This window comes from Doryrhamphus excisus, chromosome 2 (genome assembly GCF_030265055.1).
Source record: "Doryrhamphus excisus isolate RoL2022-K1 chromosome 2, RoL_Dexc_1.0, whole genome shotgun sequence".
Taxonomy (NCBI): domain Eukaryota; kingdom Metazoa; phylum Chordata; class Actinopteri; order Syngnathiformes; family Syngnathidae; genus Doryrhamphus; species Doryrhamphus excisus.
The window spans coordinates 27,498,346-27,525,965 of NC_080467.1; the positions used below are offsets into that span (position 1 = coordinate 27,498,346).

Here is a 27,620-nt window from a genome sequence, read left to right on the forward strand (position 1 = left end):
ATTGCTGACTAAACGCCACAGGAATTAACTCATGAAGATCCAAAGTACTAGATAGGATACATAAATAGTACTGTACAGATTGAAGAATTAGAAAATATGAAGAAAAATGACGAAAACTTTAAATATTAGTGACGGTGAATGTGTTGCCATGGCAACATTGGTGGGTACAAGGTGACAGGAAGTGGTCTTATCAGCAGCTGACAGCGCCATGCAAACAGGAAATCAGTGAAATAGTTTCGGCATGTTCTTTTGACATCAATTACCCACAATGCACTGAAACGCACAGATGACTCTCCGCTGACGAGTCAAGTCTTGTGGACCACATAAACATCTGGACCTCATCAGCAAAACCACTCAAGTCCCGACAAGTCTTGCTTGGACCTGCTGAACCACCAGATAGAAGAAGAAGAAGAAGAAGAAGGTGGAGGGGCGGGTTTTCTGCTGCTGACTGGAAGACTTTGAGAAGAAGACAAGATGGTTCTGAGGAAGAAGAAGATGAAGTTGTTCTGTACTCTGGTCTTCATTGTGCTGCTGCCGTGCGTCTTCAGCCTGGCGTCATCTCCTCATTCCGCTGAAGAATGTTCTGGCATGTCCATGCGTGAGTACATTCTTCTTCCTGTTTCTTACGGGAGTTTTAGTCTGTAGATTTAAATAAAGCTCACATCAGAGGAGGAACCATGTTCTGGTCTTTGCAGGTCTAAAGACGGACACATGTTGTGGTCTGAGCAGGTCTAAAGACGAACATATGCGGTGGCCTCTGCAGGTCTAGAGACGTAAACATGTCCGGGTCTGTGTACGTCTATAGACTCACAAATGCTCTGGTCTCAGAGTGCAGACTGACACGTCCTGGTTTTCGCAGGTTTAAAGACCAACATATGTTCTGGTCTGTGCATGTTGATGCAATGACGCATTTTTGGTGTCCATCTGTCCGACAGATGTGTTGGTCTTGGTTCTAGTGGTCTCTGCAGGTCTCAAGACCGACATGTGTTCTGCAATGACAGATGTTTTGGTCTCTTTGGGTCTAACGACTGACACGTCTTGGTTCTAGTGGTCTCTGCAGGCCTCAAGACCGACGTGTTCTGTGTCGTCCATGACAGATGTTTTGGTCTCTCTGGGTCCAACAACTGACACGTCTTGGTTCTAGTGGTCTCTGCAGGTCTGAAGATCGACACGTGTTCTGTGTCATCAATGACAGATGTTTTGGTCTCTCTGGGTCCAACAACTGACACGTCTTGGTTCTTGTGGTCTCTGCAGGTCTCAATGTCAGATGTTTTGGTCTCTTTGGGTCTAACGACTGACACGTCTTGGTTGTAGTGGTCTCTGCAGTTCTCAAAAACTGATATGTTCTGTGTCGTCAATGACAGATGTTTTGGTCTCTTTGGGTCTAACGACTGACACATCTTGGTTCTAGTGGTCTATGCAGTTCTCAAAACTGACATGTTCTGTGTTGTCAATGACAGATGTTTCGGTCTCTGCAGGTCTCAAGACTGACATGTCTTGGTTCTAGTGGTCTCTGCAGGTCTCAAGACTGATGTGTTCTGTGTCGTCAATGACAGATGTTTTGGTCTCTCAGAGTCTAACAACTGACACGTCTTGGTTCTAGTGGTCTCTGCAGGTCTCAAGACTGTCGAGTTCTGTGTCGTCAATGACAGATGTTTTGGTCTCTCTGGGTCCAACAACCGACACGTCTTGGTTCTTGTGGTCTCTGCAGGTCTGAAGATCAACATGTGTTCTGTGTCGTCAATGACAGATGTTTTGGTCTCTTTGGGTCTAACAACTGACACGTCTTGGTTCTTGTGGTCTCTGGAGGTCTCAAGACTGACACGTGTTCTGTGTCGTCAATGACAACTGCTTTGGTCTCTTTGGGTCTAATGACTGACACGTCTTGGTTCTAGTGGTCTCTGCAGGTCTGAAGATCAACATGTGTTCTGTGTCGTCAATGACAGATGTTTTGGTCTCTCTGGGTCCAACAACTGACACGTCTTGGTTCTAGTGGTCTCTGCAGGTCTCAAGACCGACGTGTTCTGTGTCGTCCATGACAGATGTTTTGGTCTCTCTGGGTCTAACGATTGACACGTCTTGGTTCTAGTGGTCTCTGCAGGTCTCAAGACTGACGTGTTCTGTGTTGTCAATGACAGATGTTTCGGTCTCTGCAGGTCTCAAGACTGACACGTCTTGGTTCTAGTGGTCTCTGCAGGTCTGAAGACCGACATGTGTTCTGGGTTGTCAATGACAGATGTTTTGGTCTCTCCGGGTCTCAAGACTGACACATGTCTTGGCTTTTGCAGATCTGAAGACTGACACATTGTGGTCTCTGTAGATCTATAGACTGACACGTGTTCTGGTCTCTGCAAGTGTGGGCAGTGATGTATATTCTGGTCTGTGCAGGTCTAAAGACCAATACTTGTTCTGATCTCTGCAGGTTTGGGCAGTGACAAATGTTCTGGTCTGTGCAGGTCTAGGCAATATTGTGGTCTCTCTTGCTATAAACTCTGACACATGATTTGGTCTCTGCAGGTCTTCGGGCTTTCCGGCTAAAAGTGTTGTGCAACGTGACAACTCTAAAGGAGAAACAGCTGAAGGACATCCAGGCGCCGACCGCCGTCTTGTACTTGCCGGTTCTGTACCTCCTGGCCTTGGTGGTGGGCCTTCCATCCAACCTGCTGGCTCTTTGGATCCTGATCTTCAGAACCAAGCGGCTTCCATCCACTACGCTGCTCATCAACCTGACGGCCGTCGACTGCCTGCTTCTGCTGGCGCTGCCCTTCCGGATCATGTACCACTACCGGGGGAACCACTGGGAACTGGGCGAGGCATTCTGCCGCGTCATCATGGCGATGTTCTACGGGAGCATGTACGGGTCGGTGCTGTGTCTGGCGCTGGTGGCTCTGGACCGCTACATCGCTTTGGTTCACCCGTTTGGTGCCAAGAGTCTACGCAGTCAGCGAACGGCGGTGTACATGACGGCGGCCGTGTGGGTGGTACTCCTGGCGGCGATGTTGCCGCTGCTGATGTCGCAACAGACGTATGCGGTGGACCAGCTGTACATCACCACCTGCCATGATGTTCTCCCCCAAGACGAGCAAGAAAACTTCTTCCTGCCATACTTCAGCACTTTGTTTACGCTTTGCTTCCTGTTGCCCTTCCTCGTCATCCTCTTCTGCCATTGCAGCATCCTGCGCACCCTGCTGGCCGAAGGCAAGCGCTACGCCCACGCCATCTGGGTGACACTTTTGGTGCTGCTGGTCTTCATCGTCTGTTTGCTGCCTAGCAACATCCTGCTCCTGCTCACCTACGCCGACAGCTCGCTGGACGGGAACGGCGGGGACCTCTACATGCCGTACATGCTTAGCTTAGCTGTTAGCACCTTCAGCAGCTGCATCAACCCCTTCATCTTCTACTATGTGTCGGCCGACTTCAGGGGCAAAGCCAAGAGTGCTCTCTGCTGCCACGAAAACCCTCGCCCACCGATCCATCTACAGAACAAAGTGTCCTGCTCATCGACGTCATCGGGCCTGAGGTCAAAAGTCACACTGCTGTCCATCTCCAGTCTGCGTTCGGTGCCCGCGACGAGACAGCCTCTTTCTATCACAAACGCGGTATAGGGTCGCATGTGAACAACCGCACATGATGGCGTCCCCCAGGAGCGTGTTCTCTCCCCACATGAATGTTGACGCTGAAGGTGCAGCAAAAAGCGGACTGCAGCACAATTAAAACAAAAACAACAAGAGCTGAAGTCCTTCTCAGCAGAGGTCATAGGAGCTGCTGGTCCAGTTCTACACAGTTCTGGATAGAACCTCTACCAGATCTTCCAGACCATAAAGAACACAAACACCAGAACATGAGGAAAAATGTACATCAAATGACATAAGTTTATCAAAATGCACGATTTTACATACTCTTGTTTGCATTATATTGTTTTATGTCATCTGTGTACTTTGTATAAATGAATGCAGTCATAACGGTACCGTCTTAGCATATCTACATAGGTTTGTTTACAAAATAAAAATTATTCAAAAAGTACTTCAGTACAACATACAGCAGGGCTAAACTGAGACATTTGGTGTGATACCGCTCCAAGATGGCGGCGTTATACTCGCTCTACGTCAGCAACATCTGCCTTGGTAGGCTACTTCCGGCTTTACTATTCCTCCCGCTCGTTAGGTGTCGCTGCAGTACAATTACGCCCATTAAACAAGGGCAGCACGCCGCAGTCCATGCGTGAAGCGGTTTGAAATGTTGTCCTGTTTGAAAGACAAAGTGGGAACGGTTCTCTTACCGGGAGATGAGTTCTCCTTCGATACCGGCGACACCATTTCGCTGACAGAGCCCGTGAAGGCGGAAAAGATTGTGTGCGGTCCTGGTTTGAGGCGCAGCGGAGACCGGTTGCTGGTGAGCAAGAGCGGAGTCCTGCGGCACAAACAGCCCAACATGTTCTGGATGGACTCCCAGCAGAAGAGGGTGAGTCTGGACCCAATTGACCCGGCTAACAACCACATGTCTGACTGAGTTGAAACATGTTAGCATTAGCTAACAAATATATCGAACGAGTGTTTGCTAGTATCATACGCAATGCATGCTGGTAACTTGAGTTTCTCTCGTGTTCCCAGTACGTTCCCGCCAAAGCAGAGACTGTAATCGGCATCGTCACGGCTAAGTCGGGTGACGTTTTCAAAATAGACGTGGGAGGAAGTGAGCAGGCATCTTTGTCCTACTTGGCGTTTGAGGGCGCCACTAAGAGGAACCGCCCCAATGTTCAGGTGAGTCCCTGAAGGCAGACACCCCCTCACCGACATATACACCTGTATGACCCCGCCCCAATGTGTGCTCCAGGTGGGGGACCTCGTATTTGGACAATTCATTGTAGCCAATAAGGACATGGAGGCGGAGCTGGTGTGCGTGGACAGTTCAGGACGAGCCAATGGGATGGGAGTTTTTGGTGGAGGCGGTCTTCTCTTCAGGGTGTCGCTGGGTCTAGTCAGGAGGCTGCTGGCCCCCCGCAGTGAACTCAGAGAGGAGCTGGAGCAGCTCTTCCCCTGCGAGATGGTCGTCGGCATGAATGGTCGTTTGTGGGTGAAGTCGTCGAGTATTCAGCGGACACTTATCATCGCCAACCTGCTGGAGAGCTGCGAGAACATGACGCCGCCGCAGAGACGCCAGCTTTTCCGGAGGGTGGCCCAGGGGGCCTTCTAGAGTCGCTTGTCACACCACAGAAAGACTTTGGTCACATGGGTGGCGGGCCTTACATCGGCATGTAAGGGCCCCTTCACATTAAAGGGTGGGATTAATACCGATTAATTAGCTGCTAAGGCGCTAAAGCATCATGTCAGCCATGATTAAACAATTGATCATTCAAATGTTCACGAATATTCATTAAACATTTATTTTCAAATACTTTAAAGAAAAATATACCTTTTTGTCTTTCTGTGATTTCTCTACAGTAGTTAGTGCGTAAGCGTGCAGCAGCGGGGGACACAAAGCATTTCGGGGGAACACCTGAAGTAACCACACCACAACGTGACAACTGCCAATTGGAGTGCGTGTTTACATTCAGAGACACGCCCACGTATGAGCAGGAGCGCTGGGCCTTATCGGCCAGCCGTCTTGTTGATAAATCACAGTGTGCACTGGAGTGGCGGCGTGGCTGGTCACATGATGTGCTTCTGGATGCCGGGCGTGAACTCCTTGGCATTGGGATTGAGGCTGCTGCTAGTCTGCACACACAAGATGGCTATTCATCTACTTTTTTCCGAATTTGGCACTTATACCCTCGAATGGAGCCTCACCGCCAAAAGTGGGTGATGTTCCTGCCACTGGTTGCCAGGGGGAAGATCTCTGGATGGGACAAACCACTCCCACTCCTCCTCGTCCAGCATCTCCTGGAAACATCTCTCTATGAAGTCCTCCTCCCACAGCTCCTCCTCGACCTGCCAGGAGCAAAGAACCCATGAAGACGTGTGGCGCCGTGACGTCATCCCCGACAGGTGTCACTCACCTGTCTGTTGAACTCTTCCTCGTGCTCCATCCACATGTACTCCGCGAAGGGGTTCTCCTGAAGGCTACTCAGCGTGACGTCATTGCTGAGGGTCATGTTCGAGGTGGCGTGGCTCAATCTCGGGTCTTTCATGTCACCTAGCAGAGGAAAAGTTATTAGCCACAAAACCCACCAAACAGACGAGTGTGACGTGTGTAAATACGTGTGAGATGTCAAATAGAATGCAGTTTACCTCACTAACGACTTGTTTCTGTAGGAAAAACAACCCGTCAACTCGAGCTTTCCTTGGACTGTAATGGCCGCCAGGCTACTGTTTGTTTACTTGGTGACGTCACGTAGAGCTCGCTTATGATTGGCTAAATCACAATGTTGCCTTCATAGACCAACCGTCCATTGAAAACAATGGCGGAGGAGCGTCGGACAGAAGAGAACTTGCTCATCTCGAGAGTTTTTGGTGAAGTAATACATGGATTTTGACGCATAAATGAACACTATTTTTTCAATATTACCAGATGGCTTAAACGGTGGTGAATATTGTGTAGTAAAGTCACCGACTGCTTGTGGTTCGTTGTAAAAACCAGTCAGACTTTCATTTACTTGATATTTTTTCATTTGTATTTATTTCCCGTTGCTACTTTACGTCAAACAACGTCGCAGGTGTTTACATTATTTAATAAAAAATAACTTGAAAATAACCTTCTGTCAAGAGTGTACGTCATTATTTCCATAAATTGCAGTCGTTCTATGTCCGGCTCCGGACTTGTGGGCCTTTGTGACGTCACTGGCAACGAGTTCTCGCGAGATTTCAGCCTAGAATGCCAATGCATTCTTTCGAAGCTTCATTTGGTCAAGTTGCTAGGTAAGAATGTCTAATTATGGACTCGTCTCCTTAGTCACCAAACAGTCTATCTATCATGTAATTGAATAACGTTAAGTACAACATATTGGACATTTAATGGAACTAACCATCCTCATTAACGCGTGGTTAGCAGGCGTTTCAAACTGGCTAAGGCTAACGTTAGCATTGGTGAGCTCATGCTCAGCACTATAAATACATATATGTACTATATGCACACCGCAGTGAATAGTGGAAAAGGAAATCAAACAGCATAGTGCTACTTACTGTTAGCCTTGCTGCTTATTAGCAGAGCTACGTTGTAACCTAGCTACTTTGTTAGCCTCCATCTACTTAGCTTAGTTATTGTCCCTGATCCTATCTATAGTGATCAATCCCGTTGTTGGATCAGTTGTTTTCCTTGCAAGTTATTGATGGGAGATGTTCTTTCATAATTCATTCTCTGATTCTTTGATCTCCTTTCTACATCAAGTTTCCTTTTTTGTCCACAAGGGGATATTATCTCTTCCTCTTCGTCTCAGCTCCAGTCTGACTTTTGGGCCTGCTTCTTTAGCTAACTGTCGCTCAGTAGCTTCCATGGCTGTGTGCGTGCACGTCAAAGTGTTGGTGGTCTTTGTGGACACGAAGACCACAATGTCTACTTGTCCTTAACTGTTTTTCAGGACCGCACTTCCCTCTTTGCTCCAGACTTCAACTTGATAGGATCCTTCCCACCGGACACATCTTGAACTTTTCTCATCCTCTTGCCTCCCAGAACATTTTGACCCTCGCAAGCATCTACGCCTTGTGACGCCATGTCTCAGAGGTCGCAGATGGACGGCACTCAACAAGGCTTCGGCGTGGGTCGGGGGCTCCTTGCCGCTGCAGAGACTTTAAACTTCGGCATGAATCAGCTGGTGGGCGGGGCTTCAGGGGTGGGCGGTGGCATGGAGGGCCAGGAGAGCAGCTCCCGCATGTCCCGTGGTGGTGGCGGCGGCGGCAATCTTGGCAGCACCATGAAGCTTTTTGCCAGCTTGGGGCTGTCGCCCTCGGATCTGGATGCTCTGGCTCAGATTCCAGAGGAGGACATCAGTGTGGAGACTCTGCCGCAAATCATCATGCAGCTCAAGAACCGTAAGGTGGACACGGGGCGGGGGGCAGCATCCTCCATGTCGTCAGATAAGTCCTACAGAGGTGGCGGTTGGGACAATGTGGGCAGGATGGGCGGGACGTCTTTAGGGCAAGGTTCTGGCCCGTCAGACTTTGGCTTCACTTCCCAGCAGGAGGTCTCCCTCAACCGTGGGCTGGGCCTGAATTATGGAGGCGGGAACAGAGGGAGGTTCCCTTCTGAGCCTTCACGCCACGACTCCTACGGCAGCCTGCAGGGGGCGTCTCTGTCCGAGCCTGGCTTTTTGCAGAGGAGGAAGGGCTCCCCGTCACAAGGAAAAGTCCAAGACTTCTTGGGAGTCCTGCCCTCCATGTTTCCCCACGTGTGCTCACTTTGCGACTTTGATGTGCATTCCACCATGGTGAGTACCGCCACGCCGTTCGCCGCAGTCACACGGGACCTCAGTCGCTTCTCCATCCTGTTTTGTCCTCTTCCTGTCATGACTTGTCCTTGCACACTTAATGCTAAAGCACACTTTATAAACACAACTGCTACACACAGCCGGGAACACGCGGTTGCCACGGCAAAGTGAGCGCTTGTGCTGATTGTGTGCGTGTGCGTGCAGGAGTGGAACCAACACACAAATGGCTTGCGACATGCCGAGAACAGACGAGTGCTGCTCAACATGTGAGTGTCTCGCGCACACACACACACACACACACACACACACGCACACACAGACGTGCACACTTTGTATTGACCACCCTGTGACTCTGCAGGTATCCAGAGTGGGACCCCAGTGTGGCTTCTGGCAGAAGGTAACACCTCCACACACATCACTCAACATCTTCAAGGATCATCATCATGTTCTCTGTTCTCCAACAGCCTCATGGAGTCCACTAACATGTCTGCGGGACTACTTGGACCACCCCCCTCGGGGCCTGGGCCGGCAGCAGGGATGATGTCCAATTGGGGTGAGACACGGATCTTTCCATGGTCAAGAAGAATATCTAGCTTAATATACTGACTGTGTGTGTGTGTCAGGCTCAGGTATGGGTCCTGGTCTGTCGGGGAAGAACCAGTCAGGACAAAACATGGTCAGTGTGGGAGAACATGAAGAGTTTCATGAGGCGGATGTGATTTTGGTGATGGAAGATGTGAGATGTTTTCACAGTTGAGGAGCAGAGTGGTGGTGGTTAAATACGACAGGAAGCCCCTCAGCAATAAGACGTTATTCGCCTTCACGGAACCTTTCGGGCGTCTGCGGGAGCACCTGATCCTCAAGAATAAGGTAGACTCGTCCGCCCACTCGGCACTATAGTAGTCTACAACATCCATGGTGTTTGTGTCCACAGGCTTTCTTGGAGATGGAGCGTCACGAAGAAGCGCAGGACATGGTCAACTACTACCAGTTGAAGCCGGCTATGCTCTACGGGAAGCCTGTCACCTTCTACCTATCTAGACGGCTGATGGTCATAGAGGTGACGCCACCACCACCGCCAGGACACCACCACTGCCGCAAAGTTCTTGACACGCCTCTTTTGTGGTGCCCATAGAAAGACCAGCGCTCGTCCGACAGGCAGAGTGACAGGCTCTCCTGGGAGAGCAAAGGACGAGGCAGTAAGGTGGTGTTCTTCTCCAACCTGCCCAGAGAAGAAGACCAGAAGGAGGAACTACTGACCATCGCCGCTCGCTTTGGCGTGGTTGAGAAGCATCTCTTCTTGACCAATCAGGTGACACTTTGACACACACACACGTGGTCACTTCCTGCCCACATGAACTAATGCCGTTGTATCCTCCAGGCGTTCGTCCAGTTGGGAACGTCAGACGATGCAGAGATGATGGTCAAGTACTACACTGTCAACCCCCTCACCATCCAAGGTCGAGCCATCCGCATCAACATCTGCACCAAGTACAAGACCCTCAAGTCAGTCAAAAAACCTGGTTGCCATAGTGACACCTCAACCTGAATTAAAGGACTCAGATTCACATTTCTTCCTCTGTGATGCAGCATCAATCGCAGACAGGAAGGAGCTGCAGGGAACAGTCGGAGGGGCGGAGCCAACAGCAGCTACTCGGCATCCAGAAACACATCTACATCGCCTTCCAGGAGCAGAGATGATGAGCACATAGCCAAGTCTTCTTCAGAGGATGAGGAGGACAAAGAAGGGGAGGAAGTGTCCGGAGTGGTGGAGGGGGACGAGAATACAAGCGAGGCAGGTACAGAGGGGGTGGAGCCAGAGGAAACCGAAGAGGGCGTTCAGGAGAAGGTGAGATATCCAAAAAAACCTGTCACCCTTAACTGGACCAGTGTTCTCAAGGTAACATCATCCCAGGTTCCTGATGATGAAGACGGTGTCACGGGTGAGACTCCTACCGATGTGGTCAGTGCTCCTGTCAAGGCTGAGCAGGGGGAGGAGCCAGAGGAGCAGAAAGCAGAAGCGGGAAGTGCTGAAGAACACGAGCCTGAGCAGGTAGCTCCCCCAAGGAGACATCTGACACGGCATTGTGAGGTCAACATCAAAGCTTAATGCGTGACTTTTCAGGACCGGAACTTCCTGGAGAACATGGAGGAGTTTGTGACGCTGGATGAACTCCCTGATGAGGAGGAGGAGGAGTTGGCTGAAAATGAAGGACATCATTCTGAAGACATAGGTAAGCCCATCACATGACTGATGAAGATGCTTGGGACTCACCTTTTGTCTTCTCTCTCTCCCTGCAGACACGTCCAGGAGAGGGGTATGTATCTGCACGACCTCTGACCCTGCTCACACGGCCAGTCAATCAGTGTAACGTGGCCAACTTCCTGTACGATGGGACGTGACCATTTCCCTCCTGTCAGGGGCTGAGGGTGGTCAACGTCCTGGGATTCAGACGTGGATACAATTTCCTGGATGAGTTGCTGGGGCTGGCTAAACCTTTTGGGAAGCTGGTGAAGCACCTGGTCCTGGACCGGAGACCTGAGGTTAGAGTGGACCATTGTGGACTCACCTGCTGCCAACATAATAAACAACGAGGTCTCTTTCCTTCCAGGCCTTCCTTCAGTTTGCCACAGAGAAAGAAGCACGGGCAATGGTCAAGTTTTACAACGGGAACGTTTCTGCGTCCGTATGCGGGCGCCCGGTGCGGGTCAACCTTTCCATGACCTACCCGACCATCCAGGTGAAGGTCACCTCATTGTGGATCGCACCTGTGCTAAAACACGCTGACCTCACTTCCTGTTCTTGCAGTGCGGCGTCAGCAGGGTGGTGTATGTGGGTCAGCTGCCCAACAGCAAATACTTAGACGAGGACGTCTTCAAACTGGCGCACCCCTACGGCAAAGTCAGAAAGTACTTCCTGAACCGCATCAAGAGAGAGGTAAGGAGCGTTGTCATTGGTGAAATATCACTGCAGACTTGACATGCTCAGGGTATCGAGCGACGCTTGTCTTTGTGTTAAGTGTTTCCTGGAGATGGAGAGGGCAGAGGACGCGTATGAAATGGCCGAAGCTTACAAAGCCAACCAACCAAAGTTAAATGGTAGACGACTGCTCGTCTATGTGAGCAGGAAGTACACGCAGCTCAAGTATGGGTGAGTGTTGAAAGTTGATAGATGTGTGCCTGCAGGCCCACGCTTTGCTTTGATAGCTACTTCCTGTTCAGTTGTGTCTCCGCATCAGTCAGCTGTTCTGGTCTGCTCACTGTTTGTGCAGACATCAGTGTATCAGTGCTGTCAAGAGGGAGACGAGTAGCTCGCCTTCGAAATCAGCCAAACATCCAGAAGAGGAACCTCCAGCCAAGAAAATCAAGAAAGACAAACCCAAGGATGAAGAGGAGCAAATGAAACCTCAAGAAGATGAGGCGGTTAAGGACGAGCAAATGAAACCTCAAGAGGAGGTGGCGGACAAGGACGAGCAAATGAAACCTCAAGAGGAGGTGGCGGACAAGGACGAGCAAATGAAACCTCAAGAGGAGGTGGCGGGCAAGGGGGAAGAGGAGGAAAAGAAACCTCAAGAGGAGGCCGTGGACAAGGGGGAAGAGGAGGAAAAGAAACCTGAAGAGGAGGTGGCGGACAAGGAGGAAGAGGAGCAAAAGAAACCTCAAGAGGAGGTGGCGGACAAGGAGGAAGAGGAGCAAAAGAAACCTCAAGAGGAGGAGCACATGAATCCTCAAGAGGAAGGGTCCGTCACGGAGGACGAGGAACACATGAAACCTCAAGATTCGGCGGTCGAGGAGAATGAGGAGCCCATGCAACCTCAGGAAGACAAAGCGGTCTTAGCGGATGAGGCGCAAATCAAACCTCAAGCGGAACAGGAGGAAATGAAACCTCTGGTCGAAGAGGAGGTGTCAGGCCCGAATCAAAAGACAGACATGGACACCACAGAGAACATTCCATGTCTTCTGAATCTGAAGCCGGAAGTAAGTCCATTGTTTGTGTTCATCTGAGACTAGCGTTGACATGTTGATCTTGGTCACCTGACGTGTCATTGTGATGCAGCCGACACAGGAGGAGGAGCAGATCGCCATGGAGACATCAGCCAATCAGGACAAACAGATGTCAGCTCCGTTGGCTGAAACCAAACCGAGCGCTGCATCTCTACCGCTGCCACCATTCGACCCTAATAGACCAATCGGTGAGCAAACAGCAACAAAAGTCTTCCTTGTCGTCCTGGCGAAGGCGTCTAAATGTGTTTGTGTGCAGGGCTGGAACACATCAAGATGGGGTATTACTGCCGTGTCTGCCTGCTGTTTTACTCTAACGAGGACATGGCCAAGAAAACACACTGCAGCAGCCAGATGCACTACGACAAGCTGCAGGTGAGGCTCCGATCACAACATGTGTCAACATGACAAAATTGGCCGTAATGTCACCTTGATGTTTGTTGTTCCAGAAACATTTGGAGAAGGAAAAAAGCAAGGCGGAGAAGAAGCGAGCAAAGAAGGCTGACGCGTGACTTCATTTTTTTTTCCCCCAACAAACGTTGAGTCGACTTTTGTGTTGATACTTTTTCATAATTTTTGTTTAGACGCAGACTGCTGATATTTACATTGCACATTAAAGGACAAGCAGGCGGACTCTGCTTCATCACATACCTTGTTGTCCCCCTAGCAGTCACATGATCCAGTCACACTTCCTGTAGTTCAAATATCTCAGTTTGAAAGTGTCAGGATGCGCTCCGCCTAAAAGACTAGAAAGTCCGTATGGTTCAGCCTTTGTGATTCTGTTCATTGTTTGAATGTTTTAGAATAAATGTTTTACACTCAAACTCGTCACAAAGCTTTATTGTGAAAGAGTTAGTGACATTAAAATGCAAAAAAGTTGACAAAAGATTTCTTTCAGCTCACCATTTTCATCTTCTCCTGAAATAACAACAATGCTGATTACACTTATTTTCTTATTCGTTATCTTTTACCTGACTGTTGTAACTGTTTACCTGATACTTGTCATGGTGCTGGCGGCTGCTGCAGTGTTGCACTTTGGCCTCGTCTTCGTCAGCGTAGATGAGCTGACACAAGTTGCAAAAGTACCCGACCACCGGACGCACAAACTCGGTCCCTGCAATGAAGCGAAGCCTGAGATTAGTACCGTGGATCATCTCAGCCCCTCAAATGACGCTGAGGATGATTCACTTTGACCTTACCAACAGGCTGGAGAGGTGTTGTGGTGGCACCTGTAGGTCCATTGGCAGCTTCCTGCAAACACAATATTGTCACCGTGGCAACTTGTCGACTTCCCCAAAAAAACAAAAACTACATACCTGATGTGACTTATCTGCCAAATCAGCTGCCTGTGCTTCAGAGGGCTTCTTCTCTGAACTTTCACCTGACATTTGGCTTGTCTTTTTAGGCACAGAGTCATCCTCATGGGGTGCTTTTATCGTCAACGTCTCACACAACCCATCCAGACTTTCCTGCTTCCTGGAGTCCATTATTTCAGGCTGTTTGATGGCACTGATGTCCTCTGACGCCTTCGAGGAAACACCTCTCTCTGGCGTCTCTCCACATTTCTGTAGCGCATCTACAGTCTTTTTGGGCTCAATCTTCTGAGACTTTCCTCCCTCTGACTCGGTCTCCAGGGTCTTCCTAGAATCTGATACTTGGTCTTGACTCGAACTATTCTCCTGACCCTTCCTGCCAAATGACTGCTTTTGGGTCTTCTCTGATTCCGATTCTTTCTGCTGACTCTTCCCAGTCTTGGACTCACTCTCTGAAGTTTTTCTGGATGCTGATTGTTTCTCATGTGCCTTTTTGATAGACTTTTCCTTTTCTTCCTCCGGGGATGATCTGGAAGACTTCTTCCTACTGTGTTGGGATTCTTTGTCTTTTGTCCTGGAGTCTTTGTGCTGGTCACTCCGTCTGCTACTTTCACTCTTGGGCTGGTCTGGGTTGGGAATCCTATTCCTACACACACACACACACACACACACGTACAGGATGTTAGCCCAGTGTCTTTGCTACAGAGAGACTCATGAGCCACTCGTGGCGCAAACCCTTGAGTTAGGCGTTGATATTTATTGGAGATCAGGACGACAGTTCGCGTCTTTTTGAAGAAGACGTTGAGTTCATTGGCGACTCTCACAGCCTCCGCAGTGCTGGACATCTCTATGAAACCCTGAAAGGCGTCATGAGTATTTATACACAAGTTTAACAAGGGTCAGATGGAGGCGGAACCCGTTTAAGTCGACACCCCATCAACTGAAGGTAGTCATTGCTTGCACGTTTGTCACTTTGTCCACATACATCAGGACAGTGGGGTAAAGGCTTTTTCAACATGTCAAGTTTGTTCACATGGTTTTCTACCTTTTATTCCAAACATCAAGTTGGGTGATGTCCAAAGTCATAGGCCAGACATTTCTGTTTAGTGTCCAAAATAAAATTCTATTTTAACAATTTATTACAGTAAACCTCAGATATATCGGACTCGGATATATCGGAAATTCGCTCACAACGGACAGATAAAAAAGAACCGATTTTTCTGTAATGCATTTCCAATAAAAATTCATTGCATATATCGGATTTTTTATAACGGATTTCGCCTATTTCGGACAAAATCTCCAGTCCCTTTCCAATGCATTTCCATTAAATTTCCCTCGCATATATCGGATGGCTGCATCGTTATGCTAATCTTGTTGATGTCACTGGCTATTGTCTTTCTCCTGGCTCCAGATTTAGGACAAATATAAAAGTGAGTGACGTCAATAATACCAGCACAGCAGTGAATGAGATCTTAACCTCACTATTGGAAATAACGTAGGCCTGACGGGCGTAACAGGGCCTAGCTTAATTAACAATCTGTTATGCTCAGAGTCCAATAAAGTTAAATTCTCATTACCTTACGTCTCTTTTCATTGGCCAGTCCAGGTACATTGGAAACATAGTCAAGGAAGTGCCTTTTTATAACGGATAAAATCCGATTTACGCATATACCGGATATAAATCCGATATATGCGTAACGGACATTTTCCGGTATACGCATATAACGGATGTCGCTTATATCGGACAAAACCAGTGGGAACAATTGAATCCGATATACCCGAGGTTTACTGTATTAAATTAGACAAAGGCATGATGAATTGTTTGTTTTAAAATAAAGTACGACCAGTGGGACAAGATTCGGTCACAGAAAAAGTTCTGACGTAGCATTCTGGATTTAAGCAGTGCACAAAAATGTAATCCACACATTCGATGTTTGTTCTTGAATCAGAAAATTTGGAGTATTTTAGTCAATAGACTAAAGTACAAATCCTGAGTCATTGACGTCAAAGTCCAAGTTAAGTTGCAAGTCTTGGATTATATTGTCACAGGTAGTCGATCCCACTGATTTGTGCATTTAATAACAATTTAAAATCTTGTTTTCATATATTTAATAGGGCTGGACTATTATAGTCCTGGATGATAGTGTCCAGATGTGGCCCTGATGTTTCACTCTGCTCAGCAATAACAAGATAACAATAGAACGCATCGACAAAAGCTCCCCTATTTTACGTACAAATAACCTAGAATAATAACATTTTTATTGACTTGACGGTTTGGGACCGACTTAAGCGGGTTCTGCTGTAAAAAAGGTGACAATAATTTTTCATACCTTCTTTTGGGCGTGCAACAGGATGTAGCACACCTGCCTCCCCAGTCCCTTGGACAAAGCGATGAAGTTTTTGGCGTTACAGTAGCGTGCCGGCAGGTTGTTGAAGAAGACCACTCGAGATACTTGCTGGAAGACCAGAAGAAGCGGCCAGTCGGTGACTCGTCTCGATACAAACCCCAACAACAAACAGGAAGTAGATGCTCAGTACCTGCTGGTCGTCGTCTTGACCTGTGTTGTGATCATACGGTGCATTAAGGACTTTTTTTTTTTTTTCTTAACACAAATGTAAAATTAGAACCATCCATACCTTTGTGGTGGATGTGCTCCTGTCCCACTTCATCCACGGTGATGCAGTCTTCTAGACTCACTGGGATCTAGAAGAAACACACACAAAACGTCAGCGGGTGTTTTCCCAGCAATCATCTGCAGGAAGTAGGCGTCAAGCTTAACGGTCCCAACCTCGTCTTCTGGCTCTTTCTTGTTGGAATGTTGCTCTTCACCACACTTCCCACCATCGGCCTCACAGTCCTCATCCTCTTCTTCACCTGAAACCACAACTGTCACCTTTATGGAACTAATACATTCATCTGCAGGTTGTTTTTTTTCCACAGAATATCTACCTTGAGGTCCTTCAGGTCCAGGCCATTCGTCTTCCATGTCAGCTTCTTCCTCCTTTTCCATTTCTTCCTCAGCTTCCTCCAGCGTTTCCATGTCATCTGCCTCCAAGTCCTCTCCATCCTCACCGATCACCTCCATCCCTTCAATGTCGCTCTCCTCTTCAGAGAAGCTGATGCAACGCATTGACATGTATAAGTTTGAAGTCGCTATCCTGTTAATACGCTTATACACGCTATTGCCCTGATAGGCTTTTATTATGAAAAACAATTCCAGGAAGTGAGTCATGACAGCTTGGCATGATTTGATGCGTACGTCTGTCACGGATGTCAACTTCTACCGGAAAGCACAATAATAAGACCTGTGGTGGATCGGCTAGCACCAAGTGAATAAACATTACTCCAAAATAAAACAACTCAAAATGTACAAAACCTACTCATCCAAGATGCTTTGGTCTTTGTGTCCATCTTCTGAGGGTTTTAGCGGAGCTGCAGCAGAAGCAGAACTGGACTCTGTGGACCAGGACAAAAAAATCTTCATGCAAGACCTACAGGACTTGGTTCATCATGAGCCACCCTGCAGAGACTGGTTCGTTTGAATCGAACTAGTCTCGTTCCTCAGTTGCGTTTCTTACCAGCTGTCGCAGGTTTCTCTTCTTCAGTCATCTTAGAAATGGAACTGCTGGATCTCTCTTGGGACTGGGACTTAGCCTTTCGCTCCCTAGACTTGGACCGGGCTCTCCTCTCACGGGACTTGGACCTATGATCTTCTTTCCTTCTCTTTCTGGACTCACTGGACAGGGTGTCTTCATGTCTGCTCCTCGTCCTCTTGGTTGATTCTTCTTGGTAGCGTTCAGCAGATGAAACCTTCCTGGGGTGGGGACAGGGTGGGGGATCAGTCTGCTGGGACAAAGTTGGACTGTGACGTCGCACTCACATGAGACTTGAGTATTCTGCGGAGAAGGAAACTTTGAGGACTTTGCCGTTGATCTTCAGGGTGTTGGTGGAATAATAATCTCTCAACTTCTGAGCATCCTTAAGAAATGTCATCTCAATAAACGCCTGAAAAGATGGAAGATGCGGTGAAGGTGGAGCAAGGGGCTTTTTGGCGGCGCTGCGTCGTGACGTTGCGCTCACCCCGGATGGCAGGAAGAGCGTGTAGAAAGGCTGCCCGAAGCGTTTGACGACACTGAGGAGGTCTGACCTGTCGTCGTCTCCTTCTGGCGGCGGCGAGAAGTGGAGCACGCGACACCTCTGATCAAAGAACAAAGAACCTGAGGAGAAGCCTTGCCGGGCCTTCACAGACTTGGTGTGATTGACAACACGCACCTTCATAAAGTTGAAGGAGTTGGAGATGCTGACGTCAATTTGCTGTCCGTTCACATTAAAAGGGCTTTGGCTGTGAGACTTCACAAACTCCTTTGCCTGGTCGACGGAGCCCATCTCCAAAAAGGCCTAATGGGAAAAGTCAGCAGGAGAGGTTTGATACTCAACTTCCTGTTCCATCACTGCCCGTGTTGATGCTGAACTTAAGCCACAAAAATTGAAGATTGTAGATTGTCTGTCATCCGTAAAAGTTGAGTCGTGGCAGACAATCTACAATTCCACGCTTGCCGTGTACGCACTAGCGAGCCAAACACAAGGATGTTGGTGATCTTGCCGAAGGGTTCTGCAAGTTTCCTGAGGTATGACTCGTCCACGGACTGAGGGGGAAACTTGACGCACACCACATTGCTTCTTCTGGCCGCCTGGAAGCGGAAGCGGCGGATTAATCAGACGCAGGTTTACTCCAGGGTGACATGGACGTAAATCTCTTGGCTGCGCCTTACCTTCTTCGCCACAGTCTTAACGGGACGCAACCCTGGCGGACACAAGGGGTGTCATTAAAATACTGGAACACCATGAACATGTGGTAAAACTGACTTACTGTTGCTGTCTTCTCTCTTCCTCTCTGATTGGCTGGCAGAACTTCAAAAACAAAGCAGGGGTTAACAACTGCACTCATTTGAATGGAAAAGAGCTGCATTTGCTGATAAGCTATCGGCCAATGGTAGCAACAGTAAACCTCGGATATATCGGACTCGGATATATCGGAAATTCGCTCACAACGGACAGATAAAAAAGAACCGATTTTTCTGTAATGCATTTCCAATCAAAATTCATTGCATATATCGGATTTTTATAACGGATTTCGCCTATTTCGGACAAAATCTCCAGTCCCGTTCCAATGCATTTCCATTAAATTTCCCTCGCATATATCGGATGGCCGCATCGTGGCGCTCCGATTCACCGAATCGTGACAGGCCGCTATACGACGTCATTTGCAGCGTTTGCAGCGTTGCCTGCGCGTCCAGGTACATTGGAAAGGAACAAGGAAGTGCCTTTTTATAACGGATAAAATCTGATTTACGCATATACCGGATATAAATCCTATATATGCGTAAAACGGACATTTTCCGGTATACGCATATAACGGATTTCGCTTATATCGGACAAAACCAGTGGGAACAATTGAATCCAATATATCCGAGGTTTACTGTATTAGGTAGCTCAGACCATCGAATTGATCCCAACTGGACTGTTCAGGATGTCTTGGCTTTATCACTTCATGCTCAAACACTAGTCAGACTAGATAGGACAGCTCTAGTCTGAGAACTTTGTCCAGACAGTGATGGTTTTGTTCTTAAGTGGCGTCAAATGGACTGGCGCCTCTACCTGCCAACGATGGTGGTTTGGGTGCCATTCAAATGTCATGATGGTTCATGGACCCACCATAAAACCAAGATGGCTGTTTCTTGTTTTTTTTTTTTTTTCTTGGGGGGCGAAATGACAGCCTGAACAGTCTAATTGCGATGGATTCAATGCCCTGAGAATACAGTGACGTGGATGAATGGGAATATTCTCAAGCATATGCTGAACTAACCTGCTGAATGTCTCCAAGCGGCAGTCCCACATCGGAAAGCTGCGGAGGAAAAAGAAGAGCGTCGGTCATGAAGCTACTCAAGCCGAAGCGCCAAAAAGAGCGATGGTGACCAGTCAAGACTCACCGCTGCAGTAGTCGGAGTTGTCGATCTGCATGGTGGGGGTTGTTGATGTGTTTGTTCCAGTTCTGAAAAACACAACATTCACATGATTTTTGCGTTCTCGGATAGATGCACTCACCACAGGCTGCAGCTTCTCAGACAAGCACTTTTCCAGCATCCCCTACTGGGCGCCAAAGAGGGCATCCATCAGAGTGAAGGGGGGTACTAACCTTCTCTGAGAGTACAGTGACATTACACAGAGAACACGAATACGGGTAGGTCCCGGGAGCCGTGCCATGGAAGTCTTGTGCTTCTCTTTTGCAGGGCATGGCGCCACCGATGGGCTCATTGGAAGAGGTGTCGGGAAGACCTTCCCACTCAGTTCTCAGTTGGCGCTCCATGGGAGGCACAAAGAACATGTTAGCCGGGCCAGGCAGGGAGAAAAGGGAGGGAATGTTTTTTGCTGGTCTTCCTGGTTGGGCGTCTTGCCCGGAATGGGCAAGCCTGCTGTCCACATCGTAGTAGGTTGACGATGACGAAGGGGGGTCCCTCTGGGAGACAGAACCATATCTTCTGGGATTCCTCCTGCGATCTTGCCAGTCTCTCCGGTTTGCCAAGCTTGGCAAGTGAGACAAAGAAGCAGGAGGAGGCTGGAGCGGACTTCTGTTGGATTTAATCTGATGGAGGAGTTGTGGCAGCGACTCCAGAGTCAAGGCGTCTTCAGGAAGCTCAGCAAGGAGCGACAAGTCATCGGGTTCCAGACCGCAGCTGCTCAGGAGGCTGTGAGCGCTGACCGTTGGCGAGCTTCGGGATGAGGAAGACAAACGGTAGGAGGAGGAGGAGGATAAGGGCAACAGTCCGGACTCTGAGTGGGACCTATACAAATCGTGGTCTGGTGAGGGGCGACGGCGGTCTGAAAAACTGGTGGATCCCAGAGAAGACCAGAGGTCGGCGTCAGACAGAGATGATCGGTGGCGCTGGTTGCGAGACATGGCAGGAAGCGGACGTGGACACTGCAGACAGAAGTGCCAGGGAAGAAGACTGAGGTGAAAACATGACAGGAATCAGTGGGGCAGGTGTTGAGGGGGGTCTTGGCAGCTGGGGAAGGCCTGATGAACCACACCGAGCAACAGTGTGGACCACTGCCAAACCTGGAGAAATGGTGGTGAGGTTTCTTGTGTCATCAACGACAAAAAAAAACAAAAACTCTGAGGACGCCGCTCCTTCAACGCAGTCATCTCCTCATCGGACCAGAGAAGGAACTTACTGTGACGTAGGAAGGAGTCAGGCTGCTCAATATAATCAGACATAGCCATGACATGGAGAAGTTCATTTAAGCAAGCAGATACCATGATGAACATACAAATCTGTCCCTGACTGACCTGTGTCAATCAAGTCAATCAAGCTGGAAATTGTATCTATGTATGGTTTATATGACTTTATCCCCTTACATAAAACAAAGTAAGAACGATTGACGCAGTGTTTTTTCACAAACTATTCACTACCAAGTATTTATTTATCGTGCTGTGTGTTTAGTTTGTGAAAAACTGTTGACTCCTGTCGGCCACCGTACTAAACCTTTCATGTTTGACCAAGTGTGGAAAAAGGCTAAGGAAGTCAGTAGAACAAAGATTAGCAAAACCAATTAACACCCGTTTATAATGAACATTCACAAGAATGATACGCAACACAGAAACATACATTAATTACTGCCCACGTAAGCGATAAATAGTCACTTACTAACATGACATTGTGTCTGCCTGTGTTGTTTTTTTTGTGTTAACCAAACCAAACATGTTTGAGACTTAGCTAGCATTATTAGCTTAACACACTAACATTGTGTTAGCATTAGCCTGTGATTAAATTAAACATACCTGAACAATAAAGACTGCCCGATGTCAGCAGGTCACGGCGGGTGTGAAACCGCTTAAGACGTTAAAGCGCCATTAAAGTGACATTTAATCAAGGATAAGGTGAAAGAATGTCGCGCAACAAAGCTGGTGACGTTTCGGTTGTCTTTTTTCTTGCGGAACGATGTCAGGTCACACAGCGCCCCCCAGTGGTAAGGAGAATAATGCGACCGGAGTCGTGTATACTGTACCTTTATGTATAGTATAATAGGAGCTGGAATAGCAAACACTCAACACATTATCAAATTAAGATAATCGTAAAATAATAAAAAATGTGTAAATAAAACCATAAACTAAATATTTACTTATACTACATATTACTGATACTAACACGTATCTGCATTTGGCCACCAGGTGACGCTCAAAGACTTTTAAGCAGGGGCCAAAGCTCTGCATCCGGTGATAAAGCTTTTAAAGTCCCACAATCACACTTGAGTTATGTTAAATACTTTATATAATTGTCAATTTAATTAGGAATTTTATACTTGAATTGTTTTATATTACTCATCAGAAACACCAGACAAACTATAGTCACACTGATGAACGTCATCAACATGCAGCATGTTTGATTCCAATGCACGCTCACACACTTCCTTCATAGGCCGCTGCTATCATTTATATCATATTTGTAATTGATGCTGAAGTTGATGCATCACATGACTTCAAAGGTAACGCTCCATTGCAAAAGTTCCCGCTGGACACGAGCATGATAGCGATGCTGAGTCACGCTTAAGTGATGCAGAATGATTCAGATTCAGCGTCAGAATGGCCTTTGATGATATCAAGAAATGGGGAGTGATGCTGAATGATGCTGAGAAATGTAGAGTTACTGAGAAATATTGTATGATGCTGAATGATGCTGACATTGCCGAGTGGTGTTGTGTGATGTCGATGAACGCTGAGCGATACTGAATGATGCTGAGCGATGTGAAGAAATACTGTGATGCTGAATGATGCTGAAAAATAGTAAGTGATGCTGAGTGATGCTAGGAAGTGCTGTGTGATGCTGAGAAATTCCAAGAGACGCTGAATGATGCTGAGAAAATCTGATTAATACAGAGAAATGTTGGGTGATACTGAGAAATGCTGAGAGAAATACTAAGTGATACTGAATGATGCTGAGTGATGCTGGATGCGGCTGAATGATGCCAACTGATGCTGAGTGACGCTGGATGATGCTGAGTACTGCAGAGAAATACTGAGTGATATTGAATGATGCTAAGTGATGCAGGATGATGCTGGAAGATGCTAAGAAACATTGAGAGATGCTAATGATGCTTAGTGATGCCGGATGCGGCTGAATGTTGGTAACTGATGCTGGATGGTGCTGAGTGATGCTGGATGATGCTGAGTAATACTGAGTGATACTGGAAGGTGCTAAGTGATGCGGGGAATGATGCAGAGAAATGGCATGAAATACTGAATGATGCTGAGAAATGCTGAATGATGCTAACTGATGCTGGATGGTGCTGAGTGATGCTGGATGATGCTGAGTAATACTGAGTGATACTGGAAGATGCTAAGTGATGCAGGGAATGATGCAGAGAAATGGCAAGAAATACTGAATGATGCTGACAAATGCTGAATGATGCTAACTGATGCTGGATGGTGCTGAGTGATACTGGAGGATGCTAAGTGATGCAGGGAATGATGCAGAGAAATGCCAAGAAATACTGAATGATGCTGAGAAATGCTGAATGATGCTAACTGATGCTGAGTGATGCTGGATGATGCTGAGTAATACTGAGTGATACTGGAAGATGCTAAGTGACGCAGGGAATGATGCAGAAAAAAGTCAAGAAATACTGAATGATGCTGAGAAATGCTGAATGATGCTAACTGATGCTGGATGGTGCTGAGTGATGCTGGATGATGCTGAGTAATACTGAGTGATACTGGAAGATGCTAAGTGACGCAGGGAATGATGCAGAAAAAAGTCAAGAAATACTGAATGATGCTGAGAAATGCTGAATGATGCTAACTGATGCTGGATGGTGCTGAGTGATGCTGGATGATGCTGAGTGATACTGGAAGATGCTAAGTGATGCAGGGAATGATGCAGAGAAATGGCAAGAAATACTGAATGATGCTGAGAAATGCTCAATGATGCTATAACTGATGCTGGATGGTGCTGAGTGATGCTGGATGATGCTGAGTAATACCGAGTGATACTGGAAGATGCTAAGTGATGCAGGGAATGATGCAGAGAAATGCCAAGAAATACTGAATGATGCTGAGAAATGCTGAATGATGCTAACCGATGCTGGATGGTGCTGAGTGATGCTGGAAGATGCTAAGTGATGCAGGGAATGATGCAGAGAAATGCCAAGAAATACTGTATGATGCTGAGAAATGCTGAATGATGCTAACTGATGCTGGATGGTGCTGAGCGATGCTGGATGGTGCTGAGTAATACTGAGTGATACTGGAAGATGCTAAGTGATGCAGGATGATGCTGGAAGATGCTGAGAAATGCTGAGTGATGCTGATAAACGCCGAATGAGGTTGATAAATGCGATGCTGAATGATGCCGAATTCTGTCGAATCATATGGAATGATGCTGAATAATGTACATTTCTCATGCCCCCCCCCAAGGAAGAGTAGTGGAGAAGCGACTGTGCCCACCATTGCTCCCTGCCCTTTCAATACACGGAACAGCGAGGTGGGAAAAAGGCACCTTAAAAAAAGTGTAAAATGGAGCTCATGGCCACAATGGTGTGTGTGTGTGTGTGTTTGTGTAAAAGCGCTTGCCGCTAAGAATGATGGGAGTAAATCAAACATGGCCTTTGTGCAAAGTCGCTGTGAGAGCTGATGACTGGCATCTTGCCGGCCGACATGATTGTTGTTGTTGTTTTCCAAACTTTTATTCCAGGAAAGCGACTGAAGACGGCGTTCCTCAGGGCGCCACCTTTGCCTTCCTCACGCCTCACCTGACGCAACGTTGCACATTCATTATGGGATGGGGGTGGGGGTGTTTTCATGAATAGTTGATCCAACATGCAAACAGAGGTGGTCAGGAAGGTCATCAATATTCCATGACGGAGGAACTGTCCAGATTCTTCTGCTTTTGCGGAACTTTGGATTGAGGGGGCGGAGCTGATTCTCTGCTGTGCTTCTCCTTCACGCCTTCATCAGCAAAGTCAGTGATGTCACTGTCACGCCACGCCCTCATCCTGTTTGCAGCGTGACACACACACGGCACCCGGGACGCCAGGACCGCCATTAGAGGACAAAGCAACTTCGACCTCATTAAAAACTTGTTCAAACTCAGTCCATTGGGGGCCAGACCCCCCTCCCCCCCTGCTGGGAGCTGTCCTTCTCAATCAATGGCTCAGCGCACGTGTGACATTTTAAACATGAAGATAACATGTGTTGGCGTGACGGCACGCCGGGGGCGGGGTACCCCTGCAGGAGGCCTGTGTTCCTGTTCGCAGGAAGTTTGTTTGGCCCGTCCTTAATCAGATGACGTGTCCAAGTGGCCGTCCTCTGGGGATAATTAGCGTGCTGGTAGAAGAGGATATTTGGATGCGTTACCGTGGATACCAGACCTCGCCGTCTCAAACATTTTTTGACATTTGTTTCCCCTCCGAGAGCAGCGTCTTTAATAATAATCATGTGGATGCTTCTACATTATATATGGAAGTTCGTTACAGCACTTAAAGCTTTCTGCCTCATTTCCCTGCACTCCTCGTCTCGCTCGTCCTGGTCCTGGTCGTCGTCCGGGTCGTGCGGCGCAGTGGAAATACATGTGCATCAACATAAATGTTTCAGCACACTGTTTTGTCTCTGCTCGCGTTGTTTAGTAGAAGTCCAAAGTGAAGCTGCTGATTGAAATTCCACTGAAATATTCATTGTACACTTTTGTCACATTTTGTCATTTCAAGCTAAGACAAACTGCAAATATGATTTTTTAACTACAATAAATGATTCAACGCACGTTTATGTTGAATTTATGGATTTCCGCATCATCCCAACCCATTTAACAAATATGTCGCATTCGCACATGCTCTACTTCTGTAAACTGCCAATCACAATATGCATTTTTGTCATTTACAGGAAATTCAAAATGGATGAAAAACTTGGGAGAACAATAGATCTGACAAGTTCTAGCAAACATTTATGTCATATCACCTTGTACTTCAGTATGAGGTACATTATTTAAAAAAAACAAAAAAAAACCCCTTAAACTGTATTATGGAAAGCAGGAAGTGAACAAATGTAACAGTTACTGATTGTAAAAGTACCAGATGGAGGGGTAGGATTTAATAAGCTTTGCTTCTTCCTACTCCTTTTGGACACGTGGAACTGTGAACTGATTATGTGATGCATTCAATTGTAATCTGATGCATGTTCAAATGAAATAAAACCATTACCATTATCATTAGTCTGTTCCAAAAGGTCAGACGGAAACTGAAGCAATTTTTTTCAGAGGAAACAATGTCATCCATCCATCCATCCATCCATACATCCATCCATACATCCATCCACTCCGACTTTGTCCAGAATGACAGCTCACCTTATCTCTAAGTGAGAGAGCCCAGCCACCCAATGCATAAAAGCCATTTTGGGGCGGCTTGTACCCACCATCTTGTCCTTTCAGTCACCATCCAAAGCTCATGACCATAATCCAATCCATTCAAGAAAAGAACCCGCCTCGTCCGGATGGACCCATGTTCCACAGAATGAGAGTCGAGAGCGCTAGCTAGCCACACTCAAAAAATAAATGTTTAGCCTCAACAACAAAAAAAAATCAACACAACAATTTCCATTAGTCTTTCTTAATTATGACAACTTAATTTGAAATTGCTTTGAACCAACAACCAATATTGCATTGCACGAATTAGCTTTTCCTCTTCACTCAAAAGCTTATTTTAAGTCATGCTTACTGAATAATTGTTTTTAAATAAAAAAGAATAATAAGAATAATAAAGTTTTTAAGTTTGTAAGTCAAAAAAATATGTTAAGTCAACTGACTTAATCATTTTATTCAAAGTAGTTTAATTTGTTGTCTACTTAATTATAATAATAACAGCTTTTTAAGTAGCAGTAACTTAATATATTATATATATATAAAATTTGCTAAATAAAATAAATAAATAAAACTTGAGTGTATATGACATTCTAAATTAAGTTCATGTAATAGCCAACATTATTATTTGAACATAACTTAAAAAATAAAGTTAGCAACTTAGAAAGTTTATGTAAATCAATTAATTAAATGGTTTTTTTTTACATTGCATTTATGTATTAAATCAAGTGGTGTCAACAGATACTCTGAATTATTTTTTAGAGTACATTTAGCATAAAGCCTGTCAAGTCCAAGTCCGGTGCGACTCTTAAGTCAGGTTTACCAACGTACTTTGTCACCTCCTAAAGACCTCATCTAGGGTACAGAACCAAACCTACCTAGTTTAGTGGTGGGCTTGAACCGGGGTCTACAGAGTCCTGAGTGCTAGCCATCGAGCTAAAAATCCAGACTGTCACGTCAATGTTCTGCGTGACCAGCTGACATGTGTTTCACAGACACACTATGAACAAAAAACTAAATAATTATAGTTTTACATGCATTTGATTGGGGCGGCACGGCGGTCTAGTGGTTAGCGCGCAGACCTCACAGCTAGGAGACCAGTGTTCAATGGCATGTTCTCCCCGTGCATGCGTGGGTTTTCTCCGGGTACTCCGGTTTCCTCCCACATTCCAAAAACATGCTAGGTTAATTAGCGACTCCAAATTGTCCATAGGTATGAATGTGAGTGTGAATGGTTGTTTGTCTATATGTGCCCTGTGATTGGCTGGCCACCAGTCCAGGGTGTACCCCGCCTCTCGTCCGAAGACAGCTGGGATAGGCTCCAGCACCCCCGCGACCCTCGTGAGGAAAAGCGGTAGAAAATGAATGAATGAATGCATTTGATTGTGTTTCGCACTTTCTTGCATCTTTCTTTGGCATCATGGCAGGTTATTTTGCAGCCGTAATCAATAAAAAGCATGTCAAACACTCAGAGATATGCAGTGTACTTGAACACCTCACCAGCACAGTGCGCCCAGTGCTGACCATGAGAAGGAAATCCT

General features: G+C 47.0%; 5 protein-coding genes across 11 annotated transcripts; 3 read left to right on the plus strand and 2 right to left on the minus strand.

The window, feature by feature from the left end:
• Nucleotides 1–281: 281 nt before the first annotated feature.
• Nucleotides 282–3,610, plus strand: si:ch211-132p1.2 (proteinase-activated receptor 4). The gene is made up of 2 exons (XM_058064424.1): nucleotides 282–598; nucleotides 2,518–3,610. Exons 1-2 carry the CDS (start codon nucleotides 475–477, stop codon nucleotides 3,603–3,605), a joined length of 1,212 nt encoding a protein of 403 aa, XP_057920407.1. The 5' UTR covers nucleotides 282–474; the 3' UTR covers nucleotides 3,606–3,610.
• A 582-nt stretch (nucleotides 3,611–4,192) lies between these two features.
• Nucleotides 4,193–5,287, plus strand: LOC131115799 (exosome complex component RRP40-like). Its single transcript, XM_058064425.1, has 3 exons — nucleotides 4,193–4,461; nucleotides 4,611–4,760; nucleotides 4,834–5,287. The coding sequence occupies exons 1-3, from the start codon at nucleotides 4,237–4,239 to the stop codon at nucleotides 5,191–5,193; spliced, it is 735 nt and encodes a 244-aa protein (XP_057920408.1). The 5' UTR covers nucleotides 4,193–4,236; the 3' UTR covers nucleotides 5,194–5,287.
• Nucleotides 5,288–5,359: 72 nt separating this feature from the next.
• Nucleotides 5,360–7,236, minus strand: LOC131115851 (polyadenylate-binding protein-interacting protein 2-like). Of its 2 annotated transcripts, none has more exons than XM_058064430.1 (4): nucleotides 7,119–7,236; nucleotides 5,996–6,132; nucleotides 5,787–5,927; nucleotides 5,360–5,714 (listed from the first exon to the last, which is right to left on the minus strand). In XM_058064430.1, the coding sequence occupies exons 2-4, from the start codon at nucleotides 6,125–6,127 to the stop codon at nucleotides 5,649–5,651; spliced, it is 339 nt and encodes a 112-aa protein (XP_057920413.1). In that variant the 5' UTR covers nucleotides 6,128–6,132; nucleotides 7,119–7,236; the 3' UTR covers nucleotides 5,360–5,648. The 2 variants fall into 2 exon arrangements, with proteins under 2 accessions (XP_057920413.1, XP_057920412.1); XM_058064429.1 differs by lacking the exon at nucleotides 7,119–7,236 and adding an exon at nucleotides 6,228–6,390.
• matr3l1.2 (matrin 3-like 1.2) lies at nucleotides 6,476–13,185 on the plus strand. 4 transcript variants are annotated; one of them, XM_058064410.1, is made up of 22 exons: nucleotides 6,476–8,359; nucleotides 8,564–8,625; nucleotides 8,718–8,756; nucleotides 8,824–8,912; nucleotides 8,983–9,035; nucleotides 9,113–9,229; nucleotides 9,294–9,419; nucleotides 9,495–9,671; nucleotides 9,741–9,865; nucleotides 9,950–10,208; nucleotides 10,275–10,412; nucleotides 10,485–10,593; nucleotides 10,661–10,677; nucleotides 10,781–10,903; nucleotides 10,972–11,100; nucleotides 11,169–11,297; nucleotides 11,380–11,510; nucleotides 11,632–11,983; nucleotides 12,029–12,337; nucleotides 12,417–12,552; nucleotides 12,621–12,736; nucleotides 12,811–13,185. In XM_058064410.1, exons 1-22 carry the CDS (start codon nucleotides 7,646–7,648, stop codon nucleotides 12,871–12,873), a joined length of 3,513 nt encoding a protein of 1,170 aa, XP_057920393.1. In that variant the 5' UTR covers nucleotides 6,476–7,645; the 3' UTR covers nucleotides 12,874–13,185. The 4 variants fall into 4 exon arrangements, with proteins under 4 accessions (XP_057920393.1, XP_057920392.1, XP_057920390.1 ...); XM_058064409.1 differs by having other exon boundaries at nucleotides 11,632–11,804; nucleotides 11,844–12,337; XM_058064407.1 differs by having other exon boundaries at nucleotides 6,477–6,854; nucleotides 7,514–8,359; nucleotides 11,632–12,337.
• On the minus strand, nucleotides 7,390–21,681 carry matr3l1.1 (matrin 3-like 1.1). 3 transcript variants are annotated; one of them, XM_058064414.1, is made up of 22 exons: nucleotides 21,516–21,681; nucleotides 19,872–20,654; nucleotides 19,666–19,727; nucleotides 19,542–19,580; nucleotides 18,546–18,586; nucleotides 18,448–18,479; nucleotides 18,244–18,366; nucleotides 17,948–18,073; nucleotides 17,756–17,872; nucleotides 17,556–17,680; nucleotides 17,254–17,489; nucleotides 17,056–17,131; nucleotides 16,625–16,791; nucleotides 16,464–16,561; nucleotides 16,312–16,378; nucleotides 16,213–16,232; nucleotides 16,005–16,130; nucleotides 14,410–14,531; nucleotides 13,678–14,320; nucleotides 13,561–13,612; nucleotides 13,354–13,475; nucleotides 7,390–13,279 (listed from the first exon to the last, which is right to left on the minus strand). In XM_058064414.1, exons 2-22 carry the CDS (start codon nucleotides 20,631–20,633, stop codon nucleotides 13,256–13,258), a joined length of 3,180 nt encoding a protein of 1,059 aa, XP_057920397.1. In that variant the 5' UTR covers nucleotides 20,634–20,654; nucleotides 21,516–21,681; the 3' UTR covers nucleotides 7,390–13,255. The 3 variants fall into 3 exon arrangements, with proteins under 3 accessions (XP_057920397.1, XP_057920396.1, XP_057920394.1); XM_058064413.1 differs by lacking the exon at nucleotides 7,390–13,279 and having other exon boundaries at nucleotides 13,288–13,475; nucleotides 16,464–16,549; XM_058064411.1 differs by lacking the exon at nucleotides 7,390–13,279 and having other exon boundaries at nucleotides 13,288–13,475.
• Between the last annotated feature and the right edge of the window lie 5,939 nt (nucleotides 21,682–27,620).

Excerpts from the sequence above, each read along its gene's own strand:
- si:ch211-132p1.2 (XM_058064424.1), top strand. The coding sequence starts at position 475 with ATGGTTCTGAGGAAGAAGAAGATGAAGTTGTTCTGTACTCTGGTCTTC. Across the intron at positions 599-2,517 it reads ATGTTCTGGCATGTCCATGC|GTCTTCGGGCTTTCCGGCTA; the intron begins GTGAGTACATTC and ends TGGTCTCTGCAG.
- LOC131115799 (XM_058064425.1), top strand. The coding sequence starts at position 4,237 with ATGTTGTCCTGTTTGAAAGACAAAGTGGGAACGGTTCTCTTACCGGGA. Across the intron at positions 4,462-4,610 it reads TGGACTCCCAGCAGAAGAGG|TACGTTCCCGCCAAAGCAGA; the intron begins GTGAGTCTGGAC and ends TCGTGTTCCCAG. Across the intron at positions 4,761-4,833 it reads GGAACCGCCCCAATGTTCAG|GTGGGGGACCTCGTATTTGG; the intron begins GTGAGTCCCTGA and ends TGTGTGCTCCAG.
- LOC131115851 (XM_058064430.1), bottom strand. The coding sequence starts at position 6,127 with ATGAAAGACCCGAGATTGAGCCACGCCACCTCGAACATGACCCTCAGC. Across the intron at positions 5,928-5,995 it reads AGGAAGAGTTCAACAGACAG|GTCGAGGAGGAGCTGTGGGA; the intron begins GTGAGTGACACC and ends TGCTCCTGGCAG. Across the intron at positions 5,715-5,786 it reads AACATCACCCACTTTTGGCG|ACTAGCAGCAGCCTCAATCC; the intron begins GTGAGGCTCCAT and ends TTGTGTGTGCAG.
- matr3l1.2 (XM_058064407.1), top strand. The coding sequence starts at position 7,646 with ATGTCTCAGAGGTCGCAGATGGACGGCACTCAACAAGGCTTCGGCGTG. Across the intron at positions 12,338-12,416 it reads TTCTGAATCTGAAGCCGGAA|CCGACACAGGAGGAGGAGCA; the intron begins GTAAGTCCATTG and ends ATTGTGATGCAG. Across the intron at positions 12,737-12,810 it reads TGCACTACGACAAGCTGCAG|AAACATTTGGAGAAGGAAAA; the intron begins GTGAGGCTCCGA and ends TTGTTGTTCCAG.
- matr3l1.1 (XM_058064411.1), bottom strand. The coding sequence starts at position 20,633 with ATGTCTCGCAACCAGCGCCACCGATCATCTCTGTCTGACGCCGACCTC. Across the intron at positions 17,490-17,555 it reads GCAGAATACTCAAGTCTCAT|GAAGGTTTCATCTGCTGAAC; the intron begins GTGAGTGCGACG and ends TCCCCACCCCAG. Across the intron at positions 16,131-16,212 it reads GTCAAGACGACGACCAGCAG|CAAGTATCTCGAGTGGTCTT; the intron begins GTACTGAGCATC and ends CTGGTCTTCCAG.